The sequence below is a fragment of the Oreochromis aureus genome, linkage group 4, assembly GCF_013358895.1.
Source record: "Oreochromis aureus strain Israel breed Guangdong linkage group 4, ZZ_aureus, whole genome shotgun sequence".
NCBI classification, from domain to species: domain Eukaryota; kingdom Metazoa; phylum Chordata; class Actinopteri; order Cichliformes; family Cichlidae; genus Oreochromis; species Oreochromis aureus.
In genome coordinates this window covers 23,103,855-23,124,836 of record NC_052945.1, presented here as the reverse complement: position 1 = coordinate 23,124,836, position 20,982 = coordinate 23,103,855, and the positions used below count along the sequence as shown (strand labels likewise).

General features: G+C 42.2%; 2 protein-coding genes across 5 annotated transcripts; both read right to left on the bottom strand.

The window, feature by feature from the left end:
• Nucleotides 1-14: 14 nt before the first annotated feature.
• si:ch211-120g10.1 (butyrophilin subfamily 3 member A3) lies at nt 15-5,960 on the bottom strand. 2 transcript variants are annotated; one of them, XM_031732612.2, is made up of 10 exons: nt 5,797-5,960; nt 4,358-4,432; nt 3,846-3,944; nt 3,520-3,621; nt 1,634-1,768; nt 1,407-1,544; nt 1,259-1,310; nt 1,147-1,173; nt 1,019-1,045; nt 15-926 (listed from the first exon to the last, which is right to left on the bottom strand). In XM_031732612.2, the coding sequence occupies exons 2-10, from the start codon at nt 4,415-4,417 to the stop codon at nt 367-369; spliced, it is 1,200 nt and encodes a 399-aa protein (XP_031588472.1). In that variant the 5' UTR covers nt 4,418-4,432; nt 5,797-5,960; the 3' UTR covers nt 15-366. The 2 variants fall into 2 exon arrangements, with proteins under 2 accessions (XP_031588472.1, XP_031588471.1); XM_031732611.2 differs by having other exon boundaries at nt 5,808-5,960.
• A 4,232-nt stretch (nt 5,961-10,192) lies between these two features.
• si:ch73-364h19.1 lies at nt 10,193-19,117 on the bottom strand. 3 transcript variants are annotated; one of them, XM_031732699.2, is made up of 5 exons: nt 18,823-19,117; nt 18,231-18,343; nt 15,819-15,911; nt 14,226-14,399; nt 10,193-11,184 (listed from the first exon to the last, which is right to left on the bottom strand). In XM_031732699.2, exons 1-5 carry the CDS (start codon nt 18,971-18,973, stop codon nt 11,002-11,004), a joined length of 714 nt encoding a protein of 237 aa, XP_031588559.1. In that variant the 5' UTR covers nt 18,974-19,117; the 3' UTR covers nt 10,193-11,001. The 3 variants fall into 3 exon arrangements, with proteins under 3 accessions (XP_031588559.1, XP_031588561.1, XP_031588560.1); XM_031732701.2 differs by having other exon boundaries at nt 14,226-14,396; nt 18,823-19,115; XM_031732700.2 differs by having other exon boundaries at nt 18,231-18,340; nt 18,823-19,114.
• Between the last annotated feature and the right edge of the window lie 1,865 nt (nt 19,118-20,982).

Sequence of the window (20,982 nt, the reverse complement as noted above, 5' to 3'; positions counted from 1 at the left end):
AAAGACATCAAGCATCAAGACATAGATTTGGTTTATTTATTATTCACACGAGTGCATTTTATTGCTGGATTAATAATGCACAACACATCACATTAACACTATAGGTTTCTTTTGAAAGAAGATGATGGCATTTCATTAGATGGCATTTCATCACGTATGTGAGTAAAAGGATTGCACTATAACTCTGTAGTGAGAAAATGGAAGCAACAATCACATTAAAGCAGCAGCATAGAGAGTGGTCACAAAGTGAAGCTATTCAGTAGCACATTTAAGGTCTTTTGCAACCTCCCTGTGATTTGGGCTTGTTATACTTCACTATGATGTCTACTGATTTTTTTTTTAAAGGAAATGCTCACGGAGGGAAACTCAACCCCACATGCAAGATGTGGAGCACAGACACTGGGTTTTGGCTGCTGGAGACCTGATAACCAGATCCTTGATGATCTCCACTGTGCCAAACAGTGGGAAAAGCTTCTCATCGAAGCTCTCGTTGTAGGTGTAAATGTGGAAATGTTTGTCCACGTCATAGAAGGACAGCTGGTTGTTGTCATAGTCGAGGTAGACACCCACCTTGCGGGGGATGAGGCCGGGCGGCAGCGCGGTGAACGGCACCGTCAGCGCCTTAAGCTCAGTGCCCCTCTCCAGCCGCAAGGTCAGGTACCCCGTATCTGTGTTCAGCGACTTGAAACCTTTCCTCAGGGCCGACTCTTTGGCCACGCCCAGCCGCCAGTCGCGCTCTCCCACTTCCACCTCCCAGTAGCGGCGACCAGTGCCGAAGCCCTCCGTTCCGACGGCACACCACCAACCGTCAAAACGCTGGTGGTAGTTGGGAATATCTTTTCTCTCAAAGCCACAGCGCATCCTCTTCTCATCAGTAGAGATGAGCAGATCAGGGTTGGCTGTGTCCAGATCCAGGGTCACCTCCACTACAGGGGAAATGTGAAGAGGTTTAAATTACAAAACAGGTTGAGCAAAGATTATATGGACTAAAAAGCTGATTAAATATTTAATTTTGTACCTGCAGCATCTGCAATCCAATCCCACACTGCCAAAAAAGGGAAAATAAAAGTAAGTGGATCTAATAATGTAAATGCACCAGCATGGGGATGATAATGTGTGATTCGTGGTCTATAGTACATATCTCACCTGGTTGAGGGATGTAGGATATGGCACCTGGAAAAAGAGAATGATAAACTCATAAGAGGGTAAATATTTCCAAAGAAACAACCAAAGTCAGCTTGATTTACGATTTACAAACCGATCTTCTGAGTCTTCTGTTTCCACAGAAGCCACTGCTGTGGGATGGTGTCCTGTAGGAACAAACAACAAAAAGGCCTCATTGATGAACTGCAGTGGGTCATACAAGCTGTAAAGTTTGACCTGTGGATTACAGAAAGCACTTCTACCTTGTCAGGCCGCTGTAACATTAAAGTCCACATAAGCAGCTCCATGGCGGTCAGCAGATTGGGAGCACGGCCCCAGCGCCAGGCGGACTGCACGTCCTCCAGATTCTTCACCACTGGTTCTCCGGGCCACACACTTTGCTGCAGAATGATCAATGTCAATAAAAAACAATGAGCAAACTTATTTTTTGTTTTGAAGGAAATATTAGTTGTATGTCTGAACCTCCCACCTCAGGCTGGGCTCTTATATCCTTAATCCATTCGAGAATAACAGCTTTGGCCTGCTGCAGGTCCTTCTCACTCGTCACATCGGGCTGTTTGCCCTCATTCATCTCTGGCCAGCCATCAGTCTGCATGGGTCTCATCTGCACAGAGAAAAACACACATTTATTAAATATACCTCTATACCTTAAAGACGTGTAGTTCTACTGTGACTAATACTTTTCTGTAGGAATCTGATGTTTCCTTTTAGGTCATCTGACTGTCCATATGTTCACAATTCATAAGATTTGATCAGATTTGGCCAGGTTTTAATTCAGCTTACTCGCAATGATCACCTAATGTGTCTTCTTCCAAAGTCTGCTCAAGGTAACACTTGTCAATTTATGGGCACATTTCCATTTTCTCAGCATAACCTTCATGCACACTACTTACACTCTCACCAGTATTCAATTCAACCCTTTCAGCAATGTCATTGACACAAGGTTCCCAGTGCATGCATACAATAATAAAGTGAGAACTTCCTGGAATGCCAAATCATGTGACAGCTTGAAATATCGCTCTGTCACACGTTGTATCTTTTTAGATTGTAATGACCATGATCTTACTGATCATCCTATTAGCTGGCCATTCAACTACCCATTCATTCCTGTCCAGACCTATTAGAAAGGCATAGTTGAGGCTAACATCAGCAGTATGGTCAATGCTATGACATACTGACATGTAAATATATTTTCAAGCTTTTTATGGCAATAATTACTGCTGGTTGTGTAGTCATGATACTTCTGAGCTCAAATTTCTCATTTGCTGTTTGTAGAGAACTTGTAGAAAGTACAAAAGGTGGTCATAGCTACGGCGACATCTCCGACTGGTTTCTGAAGTGGTGAGCGATTTCACCGGCACCGTCTTGGTTGCAAAAAACTGAATGTAAAGACGGATCAACCTGTGACACCACTTGCTTGCTGGCTAATTGCTTGCGACTGACAACTTGCTGCCAGTGAATGAACTGATAATACTGCAGATAATCCTGCTTTCTAAAACATGATTTAACCAAGACTTTCAAGACAGAAATTTTCCCATAGACTTCTATTGAGGTTTTGCAACAATTCTGGATGTGCAAAAATCATGGTGACAATGTAGGACCACTAAAGTCCCAGTAACACAGCACTAGAGACCTGGTCATGAGGGGAAAATTATTATATGAAAATGACAGCTAAAGCCCCATTAACAAAGTCTTACAGACCAATCAGTGACCCCCTAGCAACCACGTGTTACTTAGAGAAAAATGTGTATTCCTCAACTGGTTGGCAAAACCTCCTTCTGACTGCTGCAGTGGTAGTTTGAATGAAAGTAAGGGACTTAAGTAAGGCTGTAGGGAAACTGTAAAAGTGTGACACAAACCAGAAGTGTCAGTTTTACTACCACTAAGCTAGTGGTTAGCAAATATTTGTAGACAAGCATGAAAAACTGCAGGCAACTCTAGTCCGCTAGCTCAAGCAATCACTGCAAGGTTTTGGGTCAGTCTCTTCTTTGCATGACTGTATCAGGTCCAATATGGTGGACAGGTCTCACACAATATGCACATGATGTCAAGTGGGAAACTTCAATAGGACTCAGTGTTTTTGCAAACACAGCTATCGCCATCTGGTGGCCTTTACTTAGAATGCAAGTTTAAGGCACTTCCACATTGACTTTATTTTTTCAGAAGCTACATTCATCTTTACTGTCTGTGGTTGAACTAGAATAATTTGTCCTGCATATGACTATTTGCGAGCCTCCTTGATTCCACAGCGTATTTGAATTCTCATTGGCTTGTGCAATACAGCCAATCAATGGCAAAAAAAATAATATATCACTTCCCACACCACTGATGCTTTGGTACTTTTCAGTTAAACACCTTGCTCTCCAGCATGGAGGCCCACTGTAGGATGAAGGCCCTGCAGAGAGGAGTTGGCCAGATGTCATTTTGGTTCCAGATGTGCTCCAGCATTGCTGATCTCTGCAAGGGTAAAATAGAGAGAAAAACACTGGATTGATGAAGACTGCTAATCATTTCAGAGTTTAATAATTCCTTCATTAGGCTGTAAACAACAGTGATGATCAGTGTCACTTTTGGCATTAAGAGAAAACTGTTACAACGATACAATCCCATTCATCCTGAAAGAGCACACTAAGACAGTGAGGGAATGCAAGCATCACTTCAGGTTCACAAGAAGTTTTTACCTGACACACTCGGCTGATGTCTCTAGCCAGCTCCACAATGAACAACTGGTCCTCATCCAGGGGCTCCCTCTTCTCCTTCTTTGCCCTCTTGTGCGAATCCTGTGAGGAAAATACAAGTAAAGGATTTTCCGTGAGAAACTGCTGGAGTAAAGAGGAGTGTTCCAGCCACAAAGAAAGACATTTAGACAGCATTAGTGCTGGTTCACAAGGGCTTTAGGAAGTAATAAGGCCAACTGGGAAAGGGGGCGGTCACATAGCCTAATCAAAATGCACATTGAGGCTCTGATCCTGTCAGCAGAAAAACCCAGCCTCTGTCTCATCTCATCAACTCCCTGCATGGAGAACCCCCCCTTTTTTATACATTAAGCTAAACAGCCACACCAAACAGGTAAGATTATAAAAAATGTATTATGTCAGCTGTCTACCTGAGTATAAAGGTGACCTCCTGCCAGTGGCCACGTTTGAACATTAAACACACAATGTTTTTATTAGAGTGTACAGAAATGGGTTACCTTGATCTTGGCCGTCAGGTTTTTGGCCGGCTCCACCATGAAGTGAAAACACTGCATCATTTTGGCTGGCTTGTCCTAACATGACACACAAAACACAAAAAATGTAGCTTTAGCAAACTACCCATTCATTCATTCCTGTCCAGACCATGTGTCATCCTGACAAGCGGCATTACGCGGTAATGAAGCATTTAAGCACAATCTGCTACATCTCAAATCTGATGGCAACTCCCTGGCGGTAAAAACAGCAGTGAGTTATCTCACTGCTGCTCCTCAAACCCTTAAGGACTTGTTATTGTCCTTGGTGTCTTCTAGGAGGTGAATGCTGAAGTGGAAAATGGGCAATGATTAGTTCCAAAACACTGGGAGGTCAAGTAAATCAGTAAATACATGACGATGATGGAAACATCACATGGCCCTTCGGAGATCAGAACATAACAATAACAGTAAAAGGTGAGGGATGCAGCGGTGGTGTTTTGGCAAGTTATATAAATGATCAACAAAGTTAATGAAGTCATAGATGCCACACGCACACGCACGCACAGCACAAAGTCTTTAAGAAGGTCATCGAGCAGAAGCAATGATTATTAACTTGAGCGCCAGTAAAGCAATAAAAACAAGCAGTCTGAGGCAGGAAAGGCCCAGATTTTCTGTCTCCCTGCTTTATTTACTCTGTATGTCACTCACTCTGCCTTTTTCTCCCCCTCATCATCTGCAGAAGAGTACAGTCTGAGCTCAGTCTGTGTCTGGTTGGCACTGCATCAATTATCATGACCAGACAAAACTGGTTCTCAGGCTGAACAGGACGTACAAAAAAACCCAACAAAAAAACCCCCCACAACAAAACACAACACAATGCAATTAATAAAGCTTGCATTTGCATGCAATATCACCCTTTGTTTCATGTGAATAAACTGTGTTTCCCTGCAGCTTGAACACGGCTCGAAATAGCGCTGGTTATAGGCCCACTTCCATATACAAAACTAAGCTGCACCACTCAGGAATCTACCAACAACACGCACCTGTAAATACACGTCAATGCTGCGCCACACAGGAAAACAACAACAGCAATAACAACGCATAAAATCAAATGAAAGACTGTTTTTTTTTAATCTACCCGTCTAACGATGGGGAAGTGCTCGCTTTGTATTCATGCTGTGGGAAAGCATGACCATGCAGCTTTTGCAGTGTGAGAGCGACCCAGTTCGCGGGCAGCTGATGACTGCGCAGGAGGTAAACACAAATCTGCAGAGTGACTTTGCGGCAGATTTGCATCACATGTGCAAAGATACCTCCTTGCAGACGTTGCAGACTGATTTTTAGCACCAGTGTCCACACAACAAAATGACAGGTTCATGCATTTATAGCGTTGTTGTTCTATAATTCGTCCCCTGCAGTGCGTCCTGCGAAACAGCGCGGTTAGTAATAAGGCGCCAGCTGACCTGCAGCTTACCTTGATCCACGGAGTTTTGTTGAAGCTCTTCGGTTTTCCTCTTGCCTCTTTCCTCAAGCGACAAGCTGCCGGGTCTAAAAGTGTTTGGTCTCTGTTCTGCAGTCTGTGTCTGACCTTGTTTACATACCAGACTGACAGTCGGCTGCTCGTGCAGTTTCGGTTTTTTCCGTGAGTGACGAAAGCGGCTTATTAGTGGGCAGAGCTCGCGACCATCTTGGTAAGGTAACAGTATTTTATGCTGTCTTAAAGAGGCAAATCTGTGGTTTGGATTCAAGTTTTAAAAATGCGACTGTTTCACTTGTGTATTTACATTTTCTTCTATATGGCTTGCACTGCAGCAAATCAGAGGCCGATGTTCATTTACTCCACTGGATTTATTTTACATGCATAGGTTCATTCAGCGCACACAGACTACTTTACCTCAGTCTGATAAACCTGATATCATTTCTGCTATTAAGGGCACACCTGCAAGACTTGAAGCGCAGATATATCAGATTTAATCCTTGCATACTGGAAGTTCACTGTCATCTCAGCTTAAACTGCTGCCTCTGATTCTACATTTATCACTGTAACATTTGATTTACTGTGTAACGGCTGTCTTTGTTAAAAAGGGACATTATATTGTCAAAAGTATTGCCTCGTCTGCTCTCACACGCAAATGAACTTGAGTGACATCCCGTTCCTAATCCATAAAGTTTAATATGGATTTACAGCCTCAACTCTTCTGGGAAGACGTTCCACAAGGTTTATGAGTGTTTATGGGAATTTTTGAGCATTCTTCCAGAAGAACATTTGTGAGGTAAGACACTGATGTTGGACGAGAAGGGCCTGCCTCGCAGTCTCCACTCTAATTTCTCCCAAAGGTGTTCTCTGGGGTTGAGGTCAGGACTCTGTGCAGACCAGTTAAGTTCTTCCACACCAAATTTGCTCATCCATGTCTTTATGGATGTTACTTTGTGCACTGGTGTGCAGTCATGTTGGAACAGGTAGGGGGCATCCCCAAACTTTTCCTGCAAAGTTGGGAGCACGAAATTGCCAAAACTGTCTTGGTATGTTGAAGCATTCCTTTTAGTTCCAAAGTTCATTTCACTGGAACTAAGGGCCTGAAGCCCAACTGCTGAAAAACAATCCCAGAACACAGCTCTGTTCCAGACAAACATATTAAAATTACAACAATAGAAGAAATAATAATTTGTCTAATTCACACAGTCATATCAAATACAACAACAAGTTCCCAGTCATGATTTCACAAAAACATTTGTATGTCTTTTGAAGTCTGCAAGTGAAGTTGATTGATTGATTCTTTATATTTAGTACAATGCAGTTGGACAAATAGTGTTGTCCTTTCAAACCCAGGCTTGTCCATCAGAATGCTAAATGGGGAAGCGTGAGTCGTCAACTCCAGAGAACACACCTCCACCGCTCTAGAGTCCAGTGACCACGGCATGCTTTACACCACTGCATCTGACACTTTGCATTGTGTTTGGTAGCATTTGGTAATATTCCCACTGTAGTGTCAGTACACTATTAGAGCTTATGCCGAGTCAGACTGCACATAGGATAGTTTGTTTACAAGTTGACTTCTTCTTTATTTGGATAACACAGAAGTAACACACACACATAACTGGGCGTGGTGTCCCCTACTGGCGATGGCTTGCATAGCACACAATAACTCTTGGTTCATACATAACAGTAAGGCTTGGTTGTAGCTGCTCAGCCATGGAAACCCATTCAATGAAGCTCTCTACACACCGATCTTGAGCTAATCTGAAGGCCACATGAAGTTTGGAGGTCTGTAATGACTCTGTAGAAAGTTGGCGACCTCAACATACTATGTTCCTCAGCATCTGCTGACCCCACTCTGTGGTTTAACATTTCCACTTTCCATTTTCCACTTTGTTATAATACTGCTAACAGGTGACTGTGGAATAATTAATAGTGAGGAAAATTCATGAGTCGATTTGTTGCACAGGTGACATCCTATGACAGTACCACTCTAAAGCTCACTGAGCCCCTGAAAGCGACCGATCCTTTAATAAATGTTTGTAGAAGCAGTCTGCATGTCTGGATGCTTGATTTTTTACACCTGTGGGCACAGCAGTGATTCGAACGCCTGAATTCAGTGATTTGGATGGGTGACTGAATACTTTTGTCAATATAATGAATGTAAGGTATGGAGTACCTCAAGCTAGATGTTTTGTGTCATTTTCAGTCTTTACTAAGACCTTCCATTTGTATTAACAATGGCTCAGATTGCTGTGTTTCCTGATGACTCCACAATGCAGCTGAACCATCAATTGATAAATTAAATGAAATGCTAACTAAGAAGTTGAGGGTTGTAAAAGGATAATAAACAGGTGTTAGATGTTGCTAAGTCACAGGTGCATAGACTGAGTGTTAATAGTTCTCCAGGTAAAGTGCAGGAGATATTTCAAGTAAACTGCTAAAGCTCTGTCAGTGAGTTTCAGACTTGATGCTTTGGTTGCGTTAGTTCTGCCTCAGCTTTATTATTCTTGTGTGAGCTGCTCAAGTGCTTCAGCAATAGAAATAACACCTTACAGGTAGCTCAAAATAAAGCTGCTGGTTTTGTATTGCAGTGCTTTTACAGAACTAATGTCAGTGAGATGTAAATTAAATATCCTAGAGACAAGATTACTGCATGTATTATATGAAATGAAAAGCTGTTTTCTCAGTTGAGTCGACATGATCATCGAACACGATCAGCAGCAGAAAGGAGTTTTATATTGCCAAAGGTGAAAACAAGTGATATAAAGAAAACAGTAATTCACTGATATGGTGGAACCAATAGCGGTTCATATTGTACATGAGAGTACTGAAGATTTCCAATGTAAATGGTAAATGGGTGGGTTCTTTTATAGAAAAATGTAAAGGTGGTTACTTTCCGTGCCCTCTTTATATATCAATTTATTATATTAGTCACCTAAAAAAATTCAGGGACATTTATTTCAGGGTAATACCCCGAACACTTCAACATGTCACTTTTATTTAAGCTACACTGAGGGAAATAATTATTTGACTCCCTGCTGAATCGGTAAGTTTGCTCATTTTACAAAGAAATGAACAGCCTCTGATTTTTCTGGCAGTTTTATTTTAATGGAGACAGAATATCAACCAGAAATCTAGAAAAAAAAGACATTACATAAAAGTTATAGATTGATTTTCATGTCACTGAGTGAAATAAGAATTGGATTCCCAAGCAAAACATGACTTAGTACTTGGTGGATAAATCATTGTGGGCAAAGACAGCGGTAAGACGTTTCTCGTAGTTGGTCACCAGGTTTGGAAAAATGGTGTTTTCTGGGTCACACTCAGGATTTCTCTTCCACCAAACGTGGAGGGTCAGGTTGATACCAAAGAGCTCGATTTTCTGACCACAGCACTTTCTCCCAAGCCTTCTCTGAATTATTTAGATGTTCACTGGCAAAGTTAAGACAGGCCTGTACACGTGTCTTGTTGAGCAGGTAGACCTTGTGGCACAGCAAAATTTCAATTTAATAAAGCGTAGTGTTTTACTAGTGCTGTACTTTGGTCCAACTGCCTTCAGATCATTAACAAGCTCCACCTGTTTACTTTTTGGGCTGATTCACTACCATTGAGGCAATATCTTGCTGGCATGGAGCCTGAGATCATTTTATATTCCTTCCATTTCTGAATAATGACACCAACAGTTGTCACCTTCTCACCAAGCTTCTTGCTGATAGTTGTAGCTCATTCCAGCCTTCTGCAGTCCTACAGTCTTGTCCCTGATGTCCTCTTACAGCTATTTGGTCTTGCCCATGGTGGTGATGAGGTTAGAATGGAACAGGTGGACTTTACACATATAATAAGTTAAGATCAGTAGTATCTGTATTTGATTGATTAATCTGTTGGAGCCAGAACACTGTCTGGGTCATAGAGTATCAAATCCTTATTGAAATCAATGACAAAAAGTCAGTTTATAACTTTTATGTAATGTTTTTTTCTGGATTTTCCACTCTGTGAAACTACAATAAAAACAATAGACTGTTCAGTGTTTTTCCATAATGGGGATGTTTGCCCATCCCCATCCCTCATAGGAAGTTTTTTTTTTTTAATGTTTTTGAATATTAGGGCTTAAAAACTGAAAATATTCCAGTTTTTTATTGAACTCCAGAATTCAGTAAAATTCAGGCAGATTAGTTTGGGGACTAATTGGAAACTAATTAGACAAAAGTCTCTCACTGACTTTTTCTGACTTTGTTTTCCAAATAACATGCACTCAGAAACACGCATATAAAATCATGCCTCACTGTGAGTGGTTTGGATGTGGTCCACATACATAAACTGTGGCTGTGTAATAAAAACCGTTCACGAACAAAGCAATAAAAGTATTTATTACATTTGTTTCCACAGAGAAATAACAAGATGTCAATTATCTTTCTTCAATAAATACAGTACGAGACATATGCAGGGCAAACATACGACACGTGTACATGGAAAGTAAGAGAAAATAACGCACAGAACATTAAGACATAAAATCTGGTGTGTAAATAGAAAAAATCAAAAGATGGGGTAATGACAAAAGTTTTGTAATGAATGTCTAGTTTCGATTCCATGAATCATTAGCACCTTTTTTATTCTCCCTCTTGCAGGCCTCAAGCTAGAGCAGCGTTGCATCGCCTCAGCGGGGTAAAGAAGCCCACTTTACGGCAGCTACTAAACAAACAGACCTCTTTAAAAACCACACAATGAGGTTTCCAGTTCGTGGACATTAGAATAAATGAGAAGAGCTAACTGTGAAAACATTAACGGAATTTAATATGCGTCACTGTAATCAACAAAGTAAATAGTCGTTCCCTTTTTTTGGTATGTTTCAGTTCTATAGTCCAGAGATCCCCTCTTCCCTTTTCTGTTCGAGATGTGCCAGCCACCTTAGTTTTATGAGTATTCAGTGTTTCTGTTTTCAAACTCACTGGCACGGTAGAGCACAGTAAATGTCACAAAGTATTTTTAACATTCAAACGTGTCCTTCCCTGCTCCTTGTATGGTTGCCTTTCAGCTCATGATCAACATTAGCTCTGTCAGTTTTGAGGTATCAGAATCATCTTGTACGCAACTGTTAAGGGTCCAGTCGATTTAGTAACTGCATCTGCGTTACGTTAAAGATCGCAATTCTGCTTCACATTCACCAGAGAGCTTGATGGCTTGATCGGCGTCACACGGGTAGGACGGTGTTGTCGGCGGCTTCTAAGTTAGCAGGAGGAGCTGTGTTAGTCTGAACGACGGCTCTAGTGTTGGTGTAGAAACTCTGAGCAGAGGGGACGTCCAGGCTGGATGAGAGGATGTTGTACGGCAGCTCCACCGACTGACGGATGCTCTCTTCATAAGTTGGAGGAGGCTGTAGGAGATGGCAAAAAAAAGATAGAAGAGATTTTACACTAAATATTACATGAACATCTATGAGCTGAACTGTCACATTGTAAGCTCGGTCAGAATAGCTAATTGTTTAAAATTAGCAAGTAACTGAAGGGTCTGTGGAGTGTTCAGATCCACAGGTTAACTGCTCTGATTCAGATAAAGTTAGCAGCCAGCAGGTGGACCAAGATAAGCATTAAAGGAAAAATAAACTTAATCAGCTGGTCAGACTCAAAATGCTAATGTAGCATCATCTCTGCAGAGTGAATAAATAGGCTGCTGACATCTACTCATTATTTCTGCTTATCCAATTCAGGGTTGTGGGATGTGTAGGGTGGAGCTGGACCCTATTTTAGCTGTGATTGGACAGATCATGAGTCTGTCATAGGCCTAATGGGAAAATGACAGTTCAATGGTGAGAGCATATTGCAGGGGTGTCGAACTCCAGGCCTCGAGGGCCAGTGTCCTGCAGGTTTTAGATATCACCCTGGGTCAACAAGCCTGAATCAAATGATTAGTTCATTACCAGGCTTCTGGAGAACTTCAAGACATGTTGAAGAGGTAATTTAGCCATTTAAATCAGCTGTGATGGATCAAGGACACATCTAAAACCTGCAGGACACCGGCCCTTGAGGCCTGGAGTTCGACACCTGTGGCATATTGGGAGTCGTTGGGCAGCTTAGGGCAGCTTTGACTGCCCAGCTACCTGCAGTCAGATGGTGGCAATGTCAGAAACATGTGGTACAACTAATCTGTGCCCTACTCTTGATTGTGCTGTTGTTGGTGTTCCACCGTGTTCTAGATACCTTCGAACTCAGATATCGGAACAAAAGCAAGGAAAAACAGGAATTGTTAGCTAGATAAAGCAACTCTGGTATCACTGACAATACAGCATAATACTTTTTTTTGTTTTTGTTTTTTATTCTGACTTTCCAAGTAAGAAATCCAAGTTGAAGGAACATTCTAGATTCAAATTCTGACTGGGAACTCAGAAATTCGGATTTCTGACTCATTCGGGACTTCGGGAATTCATCGTTTTGCTTCGTTCTCTTTACTGCAGAAGTTGGATGTCAGAGCCGGGAGTGACGTCACTCCCAATTTGAGCTGTTTTAGTGGTAAAGATGGAAAAGCAAGGAAATACAGGATTTGTTTGGTCAGTGCTCTGCAGACGCATTCACTGTTCACTGCTGCCATCTTACATTGTTAAGTTGGGGATGATGTGGATGCTCTGACTTTCAGATTTTAAAATTGGACTTGATTTCAGCTGAAAATAATGCGTCGTAACTCGGAAATTCAGACTTCAACTAGAATGCATCATTATAACACACAGGGAGCTGAAATGGCCACTTTTGGTACTTTTCTTGCTGTATTTTTTGATCACACTTCTCTCACTCCTGGTTAACTCTGCTGTCACTCCTTCCCTGTTCTGGCCCACTTGTCAACCACATAGTTGATAGTTTGGACGACTGCTCAGAGAAAAGTTTGCAGTGGTTGAAAACCCTGCTTTGTCAGCTTTCTGTAGGCAAATACTTTCACAAACAAATACAACTGCAGTAGCATGAATTAAATACAACGCAGAGAGACTGACCACCATTTGCACTCACATTCACATCTATGTCCTAATAACCAGTTAACCCAATTTGCATGTCTTTGGACTGTGGAATGGGAAGCTTGAAAACCCAGAAGAAACCCACATGGGCACAGGGAGAACATGCAAACTCCATGGTCATTATAATATAGCATTAATCAAATGGTAATATTATGTTTACAGCTGCTTTCTTAATACAGATTTAAAGAAAGACATGTTACTGTCATACCGCTGCCTTTGTATGCAGTGATGAGACTTCTGAAGACTTTTGGGAAACATTTCCTAAGTTGCCAAAGGGCACTGTTCTCCATAGCTGTCTGAGAGCGCACAGTAATGCCACCGAGGTTGCAGACCACAAAATTCTTCAGGGAAATTAAAAGTCCTCAAACAAACCAGGAGGACTGAGTTACTCTGAGAGCATCCACAGGCCTGAAATAACTGAAATCTGACCCTGTGGCGAAGCAGAACGTGTTTGTATTTACATTACCAATTAATCCGTCCCCACCCTGGCTGTCTGCAACATGTTCTCTTTTTTTTTTCAAATGTATTATCTTTCTCATCACATCTAGCAGATTCACGCTCCCTGACTGAGTCCTCTTATCTTTTAATTGCTTGGGGACCCTCAGGCGACAAGTGCAACCCCACAACCCTGCCCTCCGTTTGATACCCGCACCACACGCGCACGCATACCAGGCTGCAAAGTTTTACTGCCGTCCCGCCTCGGGCCACGCAGGGCAGACGGGGAAATAAAGGGGTCCATCATCTGAACTCTTGGAAGATAGAGTTCAGATTGTGTAGAGGAATGTTTGTCAGTGACTGGTGATGGGATGACAGAAGAGTATTGTGTGTGAATGTGCTTTGGTGATGAGCAGTCATGCTAGGGGGTGTTTAATTAAAGAAACGGAGGGGAGGTCAAAGTAGAAAAAAACGGTGGAAGATGGGAGCACAAAGCTGCATTCTTGGGCACTGTTTGCACTCAGGATGCAGGCCTTAATTATGTTTGATGTGCCTTTTTCTCATTACCTTGTTTGCTCAAGCGTTGTGCGAACTAGAAGCTAAGCGAAAGATCAACACGGTAAAACCTCGAAACGCAGCTGCCAGCACAATTCGGCAGCAGGCATTAGATGAGCTGATACTGCATCCTGTTTACTGCGCTCTGAATGCAGTCTAATCTTTGAACAAGCTCTTGTTACAATATTGTGTGCCAACATCTTTCTATTAACAATAGTAAAGAGAGTCTCTTTCTGATTATCTCCACCCACTGTGTCAATACAAATGATGGCTTTCAATAAAAAGCAGACTTTTTTTTTTTTTTTTAGCTTTAATGATCTCCCACAATCCCAAGCTTAACAAAACCACCTGAAGGGCTACATTTCCAAAGGCTTTGCAACACTACCAAACTGTGTAATGCAGTTTTAGTCTCTAGTGTACCCCACCTCAGTCACAATGGGTCCATTGAGACCAAAACGGTCTGCGATCATCATATGGATCTGCCTCTGGCGGTCCTTCTTTCGGACGCTCTCATAGGAGGGGAGCCTCGGCAGGGGGCCTTCCAGCACAGGCAGGCTGTAGCTAGAGGGCAGGCCGACGTAGAACAGCTGACCTGCCTGCTGAGACGTAAACAGACCACAATGGGACAAGAAGCAGACGTCTTTATGTTATTAGTGGAAAGTGGTCTGAAGTTTAGTGGGGGAAATAAGTGTTTGAGCCCTGCTAAATTTATAGATTTGCTCACTTAAAAAGAAATGAAAGAAAAGAAATGAAACAGATTTTTATGGTAGTTTCATTTTAATGGAGAAAGACAGAATACCAACCAAAAATCCAGACAAAAAAAACCAAACACATGACATAAAATATAAACAGATTTGCATATCACTGAGTGAAATAGGCTTTGAACCAGCCAGGATTCTGTGTGGCCATGTGACATACAAATTACAATCAGTCAGTCATTTACAGACATTCATGATCTCAGCTCTCTATGTGTATAAAGCAAACCTGTCCACAGAATCACTTTCTTCCATTTTAACCTCTCCACCACTACGGGCATGACCAAAGAGTTGTCAGAGGACATTAGGAACAAGACTGTAGACCAGCACAAGGCTGGAATGAGCTACAACACCGTCAGCAAGAAGCAAGAATTATAAAATGACCAACAATTACCCTCATTCTTGTTCGAAAGGTGGTGGATCATCCCAAAACTATACTGGAGGATTCTTTAAATGATCTGAAGGCAGCTGGGACCACAGTCACCAAGAGCACCTTTGGTAACACACTACACTAGTGGATTGAAATCTTGCTGCGCCAACACGGATCCCCTGCACAAGAAGACACATCCTAAGTCACCAGTACGTTAAATAATTCATAGAAGGCTGTGGTCAAATGACACCAAAAGCTTTTTGCCATCAACTTGACCCGCCATGTTTGGAGGAAGACAAACACTGAGTATGACCCAGAAAACACCATCCCCACAGTTAAGCAAGGAGGTGGGAAGATTATGCTTTGGGGCTGTTTTTCTGCTAAGGGTGCAGGATGGCTTCAGCACATTGAGCTTCTGTAAAGAGGAGTGGGCAAAAACCAACTACAAAAAACATTTTTGCTGCTGTGCTTGCCAACAAGTGTTATTCGACCAAGTACTACGTCATGTTTTGCTTGTGGATCAAATATTTATCTCACTCAGTGACATGCAAATCAGTTTATTACTTTTATGTAATGTGTTAAATTCTGGATTTCTGATGGATATTCTGTCTCTCTCTATTATAATTAGACTGCTCATTTCTTTGTAAGTGTGCAAAGTTACAAATTCAGCAGGTATCAAATCATTATTTCCCCCATCATAAACCCCATCCCAGATACCCACTTTAAAGGATAAATCTCATCAGGAATATTCACTTCAGAGACAAGGACTTTCCAGCCTGTGTGTATTGTAGAGTGTGTGCATGTGAATGTAGGCCCTGCCTTAACCATTAGCATACACAGAGGGGAAGAGTGATGCTTTGTTTGGCTTAATAGCAGATGATGGGCTCTCTCACCTGAGTGCTGCTGTCATCAGTGATCTGTGTCTGCTCGAGACAAGGAGATGGCACCAGCGTCTGCCTGCTGCTGTAGTACTGAGAGGGAGCACCCTGTAAAACAAACAGTAATAAATTCAAGAAGTCGCGGGACAGGAAAAAAAACCCCTTAGTTATTAATTAAACACAGGACTGGAATTTCACCTTTACAGTTTAACTAAGTGAAGCATTTTTCTGGTTCTTGTTGCTGAGAACCACTAACTTCAGCCCAATTGACCAATTTTCATGCCTTGTTTAGTCACTTTGGTGCGCCGGCTGGTTCAGCAGTACCATAAATTATCTAATCAATAAGACGACCACCCTCAGATTTCCGTGCCTCCTCCCACTCCCGCCCCACTATAAAACAAGACCCGTCAGTGTCTCACTGTATGAGGTGCAGAAATCCTGAAAAAAGGCCGCCAGTAAAACGAGGTAATTGCTTTGCGTCTAAATGAGTCTCCTTTGTGTGGAGAACAATGTGATGTCCTACTGTGTCATCAAGGTCCCTAGGCAACAAACCACACCGTGTGGTCTTTTCAGCGTCCCTCTATTCCCCGTGTAGCTCCGGCGGGTACCTGTTAAGGAGCACACTCCAATACACATTATGGCCTTTTTATGTCATTTGAGCCGCCTTTACCACAAAGTCAATTTGTTGCCTGACTGAGATTTAGATCCAGCATGAGGACAAGAGATATGAGCTAAACAGCAGTTGCTGCGAATACTATAGAGATTTCTTCTCACACAGAGGCAACAAAGGCAGCTCAGATTGCACTAACACGGGGTCACATCAACATATCATCGGTTTATCAGATTTATTATTTTCCCAGGCCTTTTTAAACACGACATCACTCACCATCAGAGTGACGCGATCTGTCGACCTTTGCCATAACCCTCATTACGTTTCACAGACACACAGAGATGGCACCAAAAAAAGGTGATGTCAAAGGTCATTTTCCCCTCACTGGTTTGTACTTTTGAGAGGGAGGATAAAAAAAAGAAAGAAACGTCACCACGTTGAAGAGAAAAGGAAAAAAAGAAGAGGAGCTTTTGTCGCCTGCCATTGAATCAGCCAGCGTGGAAAAAAAAGCACAACCGTGTAAAATCAGTGTCGAAGTCGGGGGAGGACCCCAGCAGCAGTGTGCTTTTTTTCTCCTCCGCCGCAGCCTAAAGGAGCTCCCATTGTCCCTCTTGTCCCCCCCCCCCACCTCCAACACCCACCGTGGGGTCGGTCCACTATTCACGGAGCAAACTGAAGCAGGGAAAGGTATGTGACTATGAAGTCGAAGACATGAAACACAATGAAAGAGCGCCTGTGTGTGTGTGTTTCTCAATCTTCACTTTCTCTCACTTGTGGTCAAAAGAGTAAAAGCCTCTTTTTCACCACAATTAATCGCAGGAATTGTAACGACACTCATCACTCTCTAATCTGTCACGTGCAGTTCACTGTACGTGACCTGAGGGTAAATAGAAACCATCATGTGCTTCTCTTATCAGCAACACGGTACAGCTGTAAGCAGAGGTCAGCATGGCCACTTTGTACAAGTGAAACAGTCTGTTCCTTAAACTCAGGCACAACGGAGCCTCTTCATTAAAGGCACAGCTGAACAGACAGCTTCCTGTCAGTTGAAGGAGGGAGGCATGAGTTGTGTCTCTGCAATCTAAAGATAACACTCAAACCTCACTCCTGGGGACTAATGGAGGGGAGAAACGGGTCAGGAAAAGGAAACAGACAACTAATAAACAGTATAATTCTTTGGGAGTGTTTGCATTTCCTCTTTAGTTCATCCTGCACCAGCGCCTGCAGCACTGAGGATAGTCAAGTGTTTCTCTTTAGTGAGCAAACAGTTATGTTATTTTGTAGGTGTGAAGTGATTTTTAACAAAATGTTACACACAAGCTAAAAAATACCCAAGGAATTGAGTTGGTTTGCTTCACCCTGCCAATGCTGGGACAGAAAAAAACATAAATTTGATTTGCAGTGATTTAATTAGGCCACTATGGTGCTGAAGTAGCATCAGTGCTAATTCTGTCCAATTCTATTGGAGAGATACTGCAGCACTCAAGAGATATTTCTGGCAGCGCGCTATTTCCACCGGAGCAAATTCACTGACTGACACTGATCATATCAAGTTTATTGTAGGCCATGTTTGTGCCGCTATGCAAATTCAATCTGACACCCCTTAATGTCTGCGTGCCCGGCCTGTCTTTGAGTGTAATCTCAACAGTTTGTGCTGAGAAACTGAACATACAGATCACCTTACAAAGAAAAAAGAAAACACAAAACTCAGCATCAGGGTGTTTTTTTTTTTTGGTCCCCCCCTCACCCCCACCCCCACCCACACCCACACCCCACACACACATACACTCTCTGCCATGTGGTTTGTTTTTCCTCACCATATCTGCATGTGGCCCCTGATAGGAGAAGAGTCTGCAGCACTGAGGATCCTTGCGGTAGATGATGGACAGCAGCACCACGATAACCACAAAGAACACCAGAGAGGAAACTGCTTGAAGCCGGAGAGAATAAGAAGTCACTTAATCACACTGAGTCAGGCACTGTGCGTGTTTATTTTTCCACTCACTTTGCACATTTGAAGCCTGTGATGAGTTTTTTAATGGAATGTGCTTATTCGCTGTTTTTAAATGTCAGTCCATTTCTACAGTCAAAGTTTCTCCGGTGTGTTTAAAATTACAAACCCAAGTTTCTAAGCTTGTTTTTAATGGTTTCGAGCATAAGTTTTTGGGAAACATAAGAGCCAAAGCTGAGACATTAAAAGCCTATATATATATATCTATATAGATATAGATATAGATATAGATATATAGATATAGATATATATAGAGAGATATATATATATCTAGATATATCTAGATATATATATAGCTATCTGCATGTGTGGCTAGATTAAATCCAAATACTGTATCCAAATGTCTCCCTCTAAATACACGATTTCTACTTGAATTACACCCTTAAAGCTTTACTTACAGGACGCAGCGACCACTGTGAGTTGATCAGATGTCAGCTGGAAGGAGGGGATGGTTGGAGTTGCAGTTGTGGACATTTCTCCTTCGTGAACTGTTAATCTTCCCTTTACAAATCCTCCTGAACTCTTCGGCCTCAGCGCCGGGGCTCTCATCTTACAGATCAGAAAAGGAATCCGGCTCTGTCGCTCCTCTTCATCGTGCGCTCAGTCCCGGACAGGCTGGCAGTCCACATGCGCTCTGCAAAGTGGGGATCTCAGACTCTCTCCACTCGGTCAAACACGCCACACAGCGTTTAAGAGCCCGTGACGGCGCACTGCCGCCCTCCCCGAAGCGCGCGTGACGTCGCTGTGGCTTGGAGCCGGACAGCAGCATTGGTTTTGTTTATGGACTGACTGACACTGACTGGAAGCACCAGCAGCGCACGGGCATACAGACTCATTACTTAGGCTAATTGGCATTTTTAAGCTGGACCCCTCTCTATATGCGGAGGACACCAGGCCACGGACACGGAAAACAGCAGCGTCTGTGCTGCTGAATAAATATTACAGCAGGTTGCTATTGCTGCTTCCTCCGCTGTTTAACTAATGGCATCCAAATCCGTAAGTTAGTTAACACCCCGGATTCCTGAGCTGGAGTCCCGTTACCCTGGCAACCGTGGGGGTCCCATCCGAGCTTTCTACACAAACAAAGACCCAAAATGTAGCATTAGTATTCATAGATGGAAACTATGAAAACATGCGCCCCCGCCCTTTTTCTCTTTTTTACTAGATAAACTTCATAAAGTATGTCACCCCAGATACTTTCATTATTTTATATCTTAAAGGTGGAGAGAGGCACTGACATCCTGCAGACAGGATAAAACAGATCTCTTAATATGCACTTCACATATCTGGCTGTGGCCCAAGCTTGCTGAATTGAATCAGTATATTATACTTTGCCCTCGAGACAGCAAGGAGAAATTAGTTTTGCATACTGGCCATCCTTACAGGGAGAGGGAAGTAACTAAAACTTGGAAAAGCCAAACTCCAGCAAGCTTTTTAAGTAATAAGTATTCATTGGAGTCAGCGTATTTTACACAGTAATAAATACATAAATAACAAATCCGTAAAAATACAGTTCAGTGTATCATTTTATAATGAAGTAATTTTCCGAAATCGGTTTTTTTAACTGATATTTTCTGGGATTTTTTTTGTTGTTGTTTTTTTGGGTGGGGTCTTTTATACCACGTTTTGAATTTTACTATTCATGTAAATGCACATGAATGGGCAATGGGGATTTTCCGTTTTTTATTTTTATAGGCTCTTTCAAAGTGTAGAAACCTATATATATATGTGTGTGTGTGTGTGTGTGTGTCTGTACTGTAAAATGTAAGACACCGTAACAAGGCTTTAAGGTAAAATAAACAGGGGTTTTCTGCATGTAAGAAACAATAAATAAGACATATTTATTTTTCCACTTCTTTTGACGCACAGGAGATCGGAAACACAACTATTAAAGAACTGCATGCTTCGTCTGCTGCTAGCGAGAACTGTTTCGATCTTGTGTGTCAGTGTGTGTCAGTCCTGCCAGTTTCACACACTTTGGGTGGTGTTTCTGGAAAAATTTTGTAAACAGTATGATGTTGCAATGTTGCAAGGTGCAGTCTCAGAACATTGCCGGTTCAGGTCAAGTCCATGTAAACTTTTCATAAAGAGAAAATTCAAAATACAAGGGAAGGAATATTTAAGTATTTGAAGAAGAAGAACCAAGTTAACTTGGTGTTGATAGGCAGGCCTAATCAGAACAGAAAATTAAAAATGCCTAATTAAAGTAAAATCCTGACCTATGACGCTGAAGGTGATCTGATGGCTTTGTTATGCTGCGCGTCTCCTCGCCACCTTGGAGGGAAGGCTGACTGCAAATCAATACACAGCTTTTCTGTGTAATTACCTTTGTCCTATGATGAAACACTGCTATCCTTAAGGGAGAGGTCTCTCTTTCAGGAGAACAATGCCCCCATCCTGAGTGACTTGAATAAAAGTAAAGTAAATTAAAATGTTGTTTATATCACACTTTCAAGAAAATATCACCGTGCATCTCATCAGATTTGGCAGATTTCATTAAATATAAAATTTTACAACGCACTTATGTAAGAAAATTAAAAAAGAAGGGGGGGGGGAGG

Excerpts from the sequence above, each read along its gene's own strand:
- si:ch211-120g10.1 (XM_031732612.2), bottom strand. The coding sequence starts at position 4,417 with ATGATGCAGTGTTTTCACTTCATGGTGGAGCCGGCCAAAAACCTGACG. Across the intron at positions 3,945-4,357 it reads ACCTGACGGCCAAGATCAAG|GATTCGCACAAGAGGGCAAA; the intron begins GTAACCCATTTC and ends TTTTCCTCACAG. Across the intron at positions 1,545-1,633 it reads ATATAAGAGCCCAGCCTGAG|CAAAGTGTGTGGCCCGGAGA; the intron begins GTGGGAGGTTCA and ends ATCATTCTGCAG.
- si:ch73-364h19.1 (XM_031732699.2), bottom strand. The coding sequence starts at position 18,973 with ATGAGAGCCCCGGCGCTGAGGCCGAAGAGTTCAGGAGGATTTGTAAAG. Across the intron at positions 15,912-18,230 it reads AGGGGCCACATGCAGATATG|GGTGCTCCCTCTCAGTACTA; the intron begins GTGAGGAAAAAC and ends TTTGTTTTACAG. Across the intron at positions 14,400-15,818 it reads CTGATGACAGCAGCACTCAG|CAGGCAGGTCAGCTGTTCTA; the intron begins GTGAGAGAGCCC and ends TTTACGTCTCAG.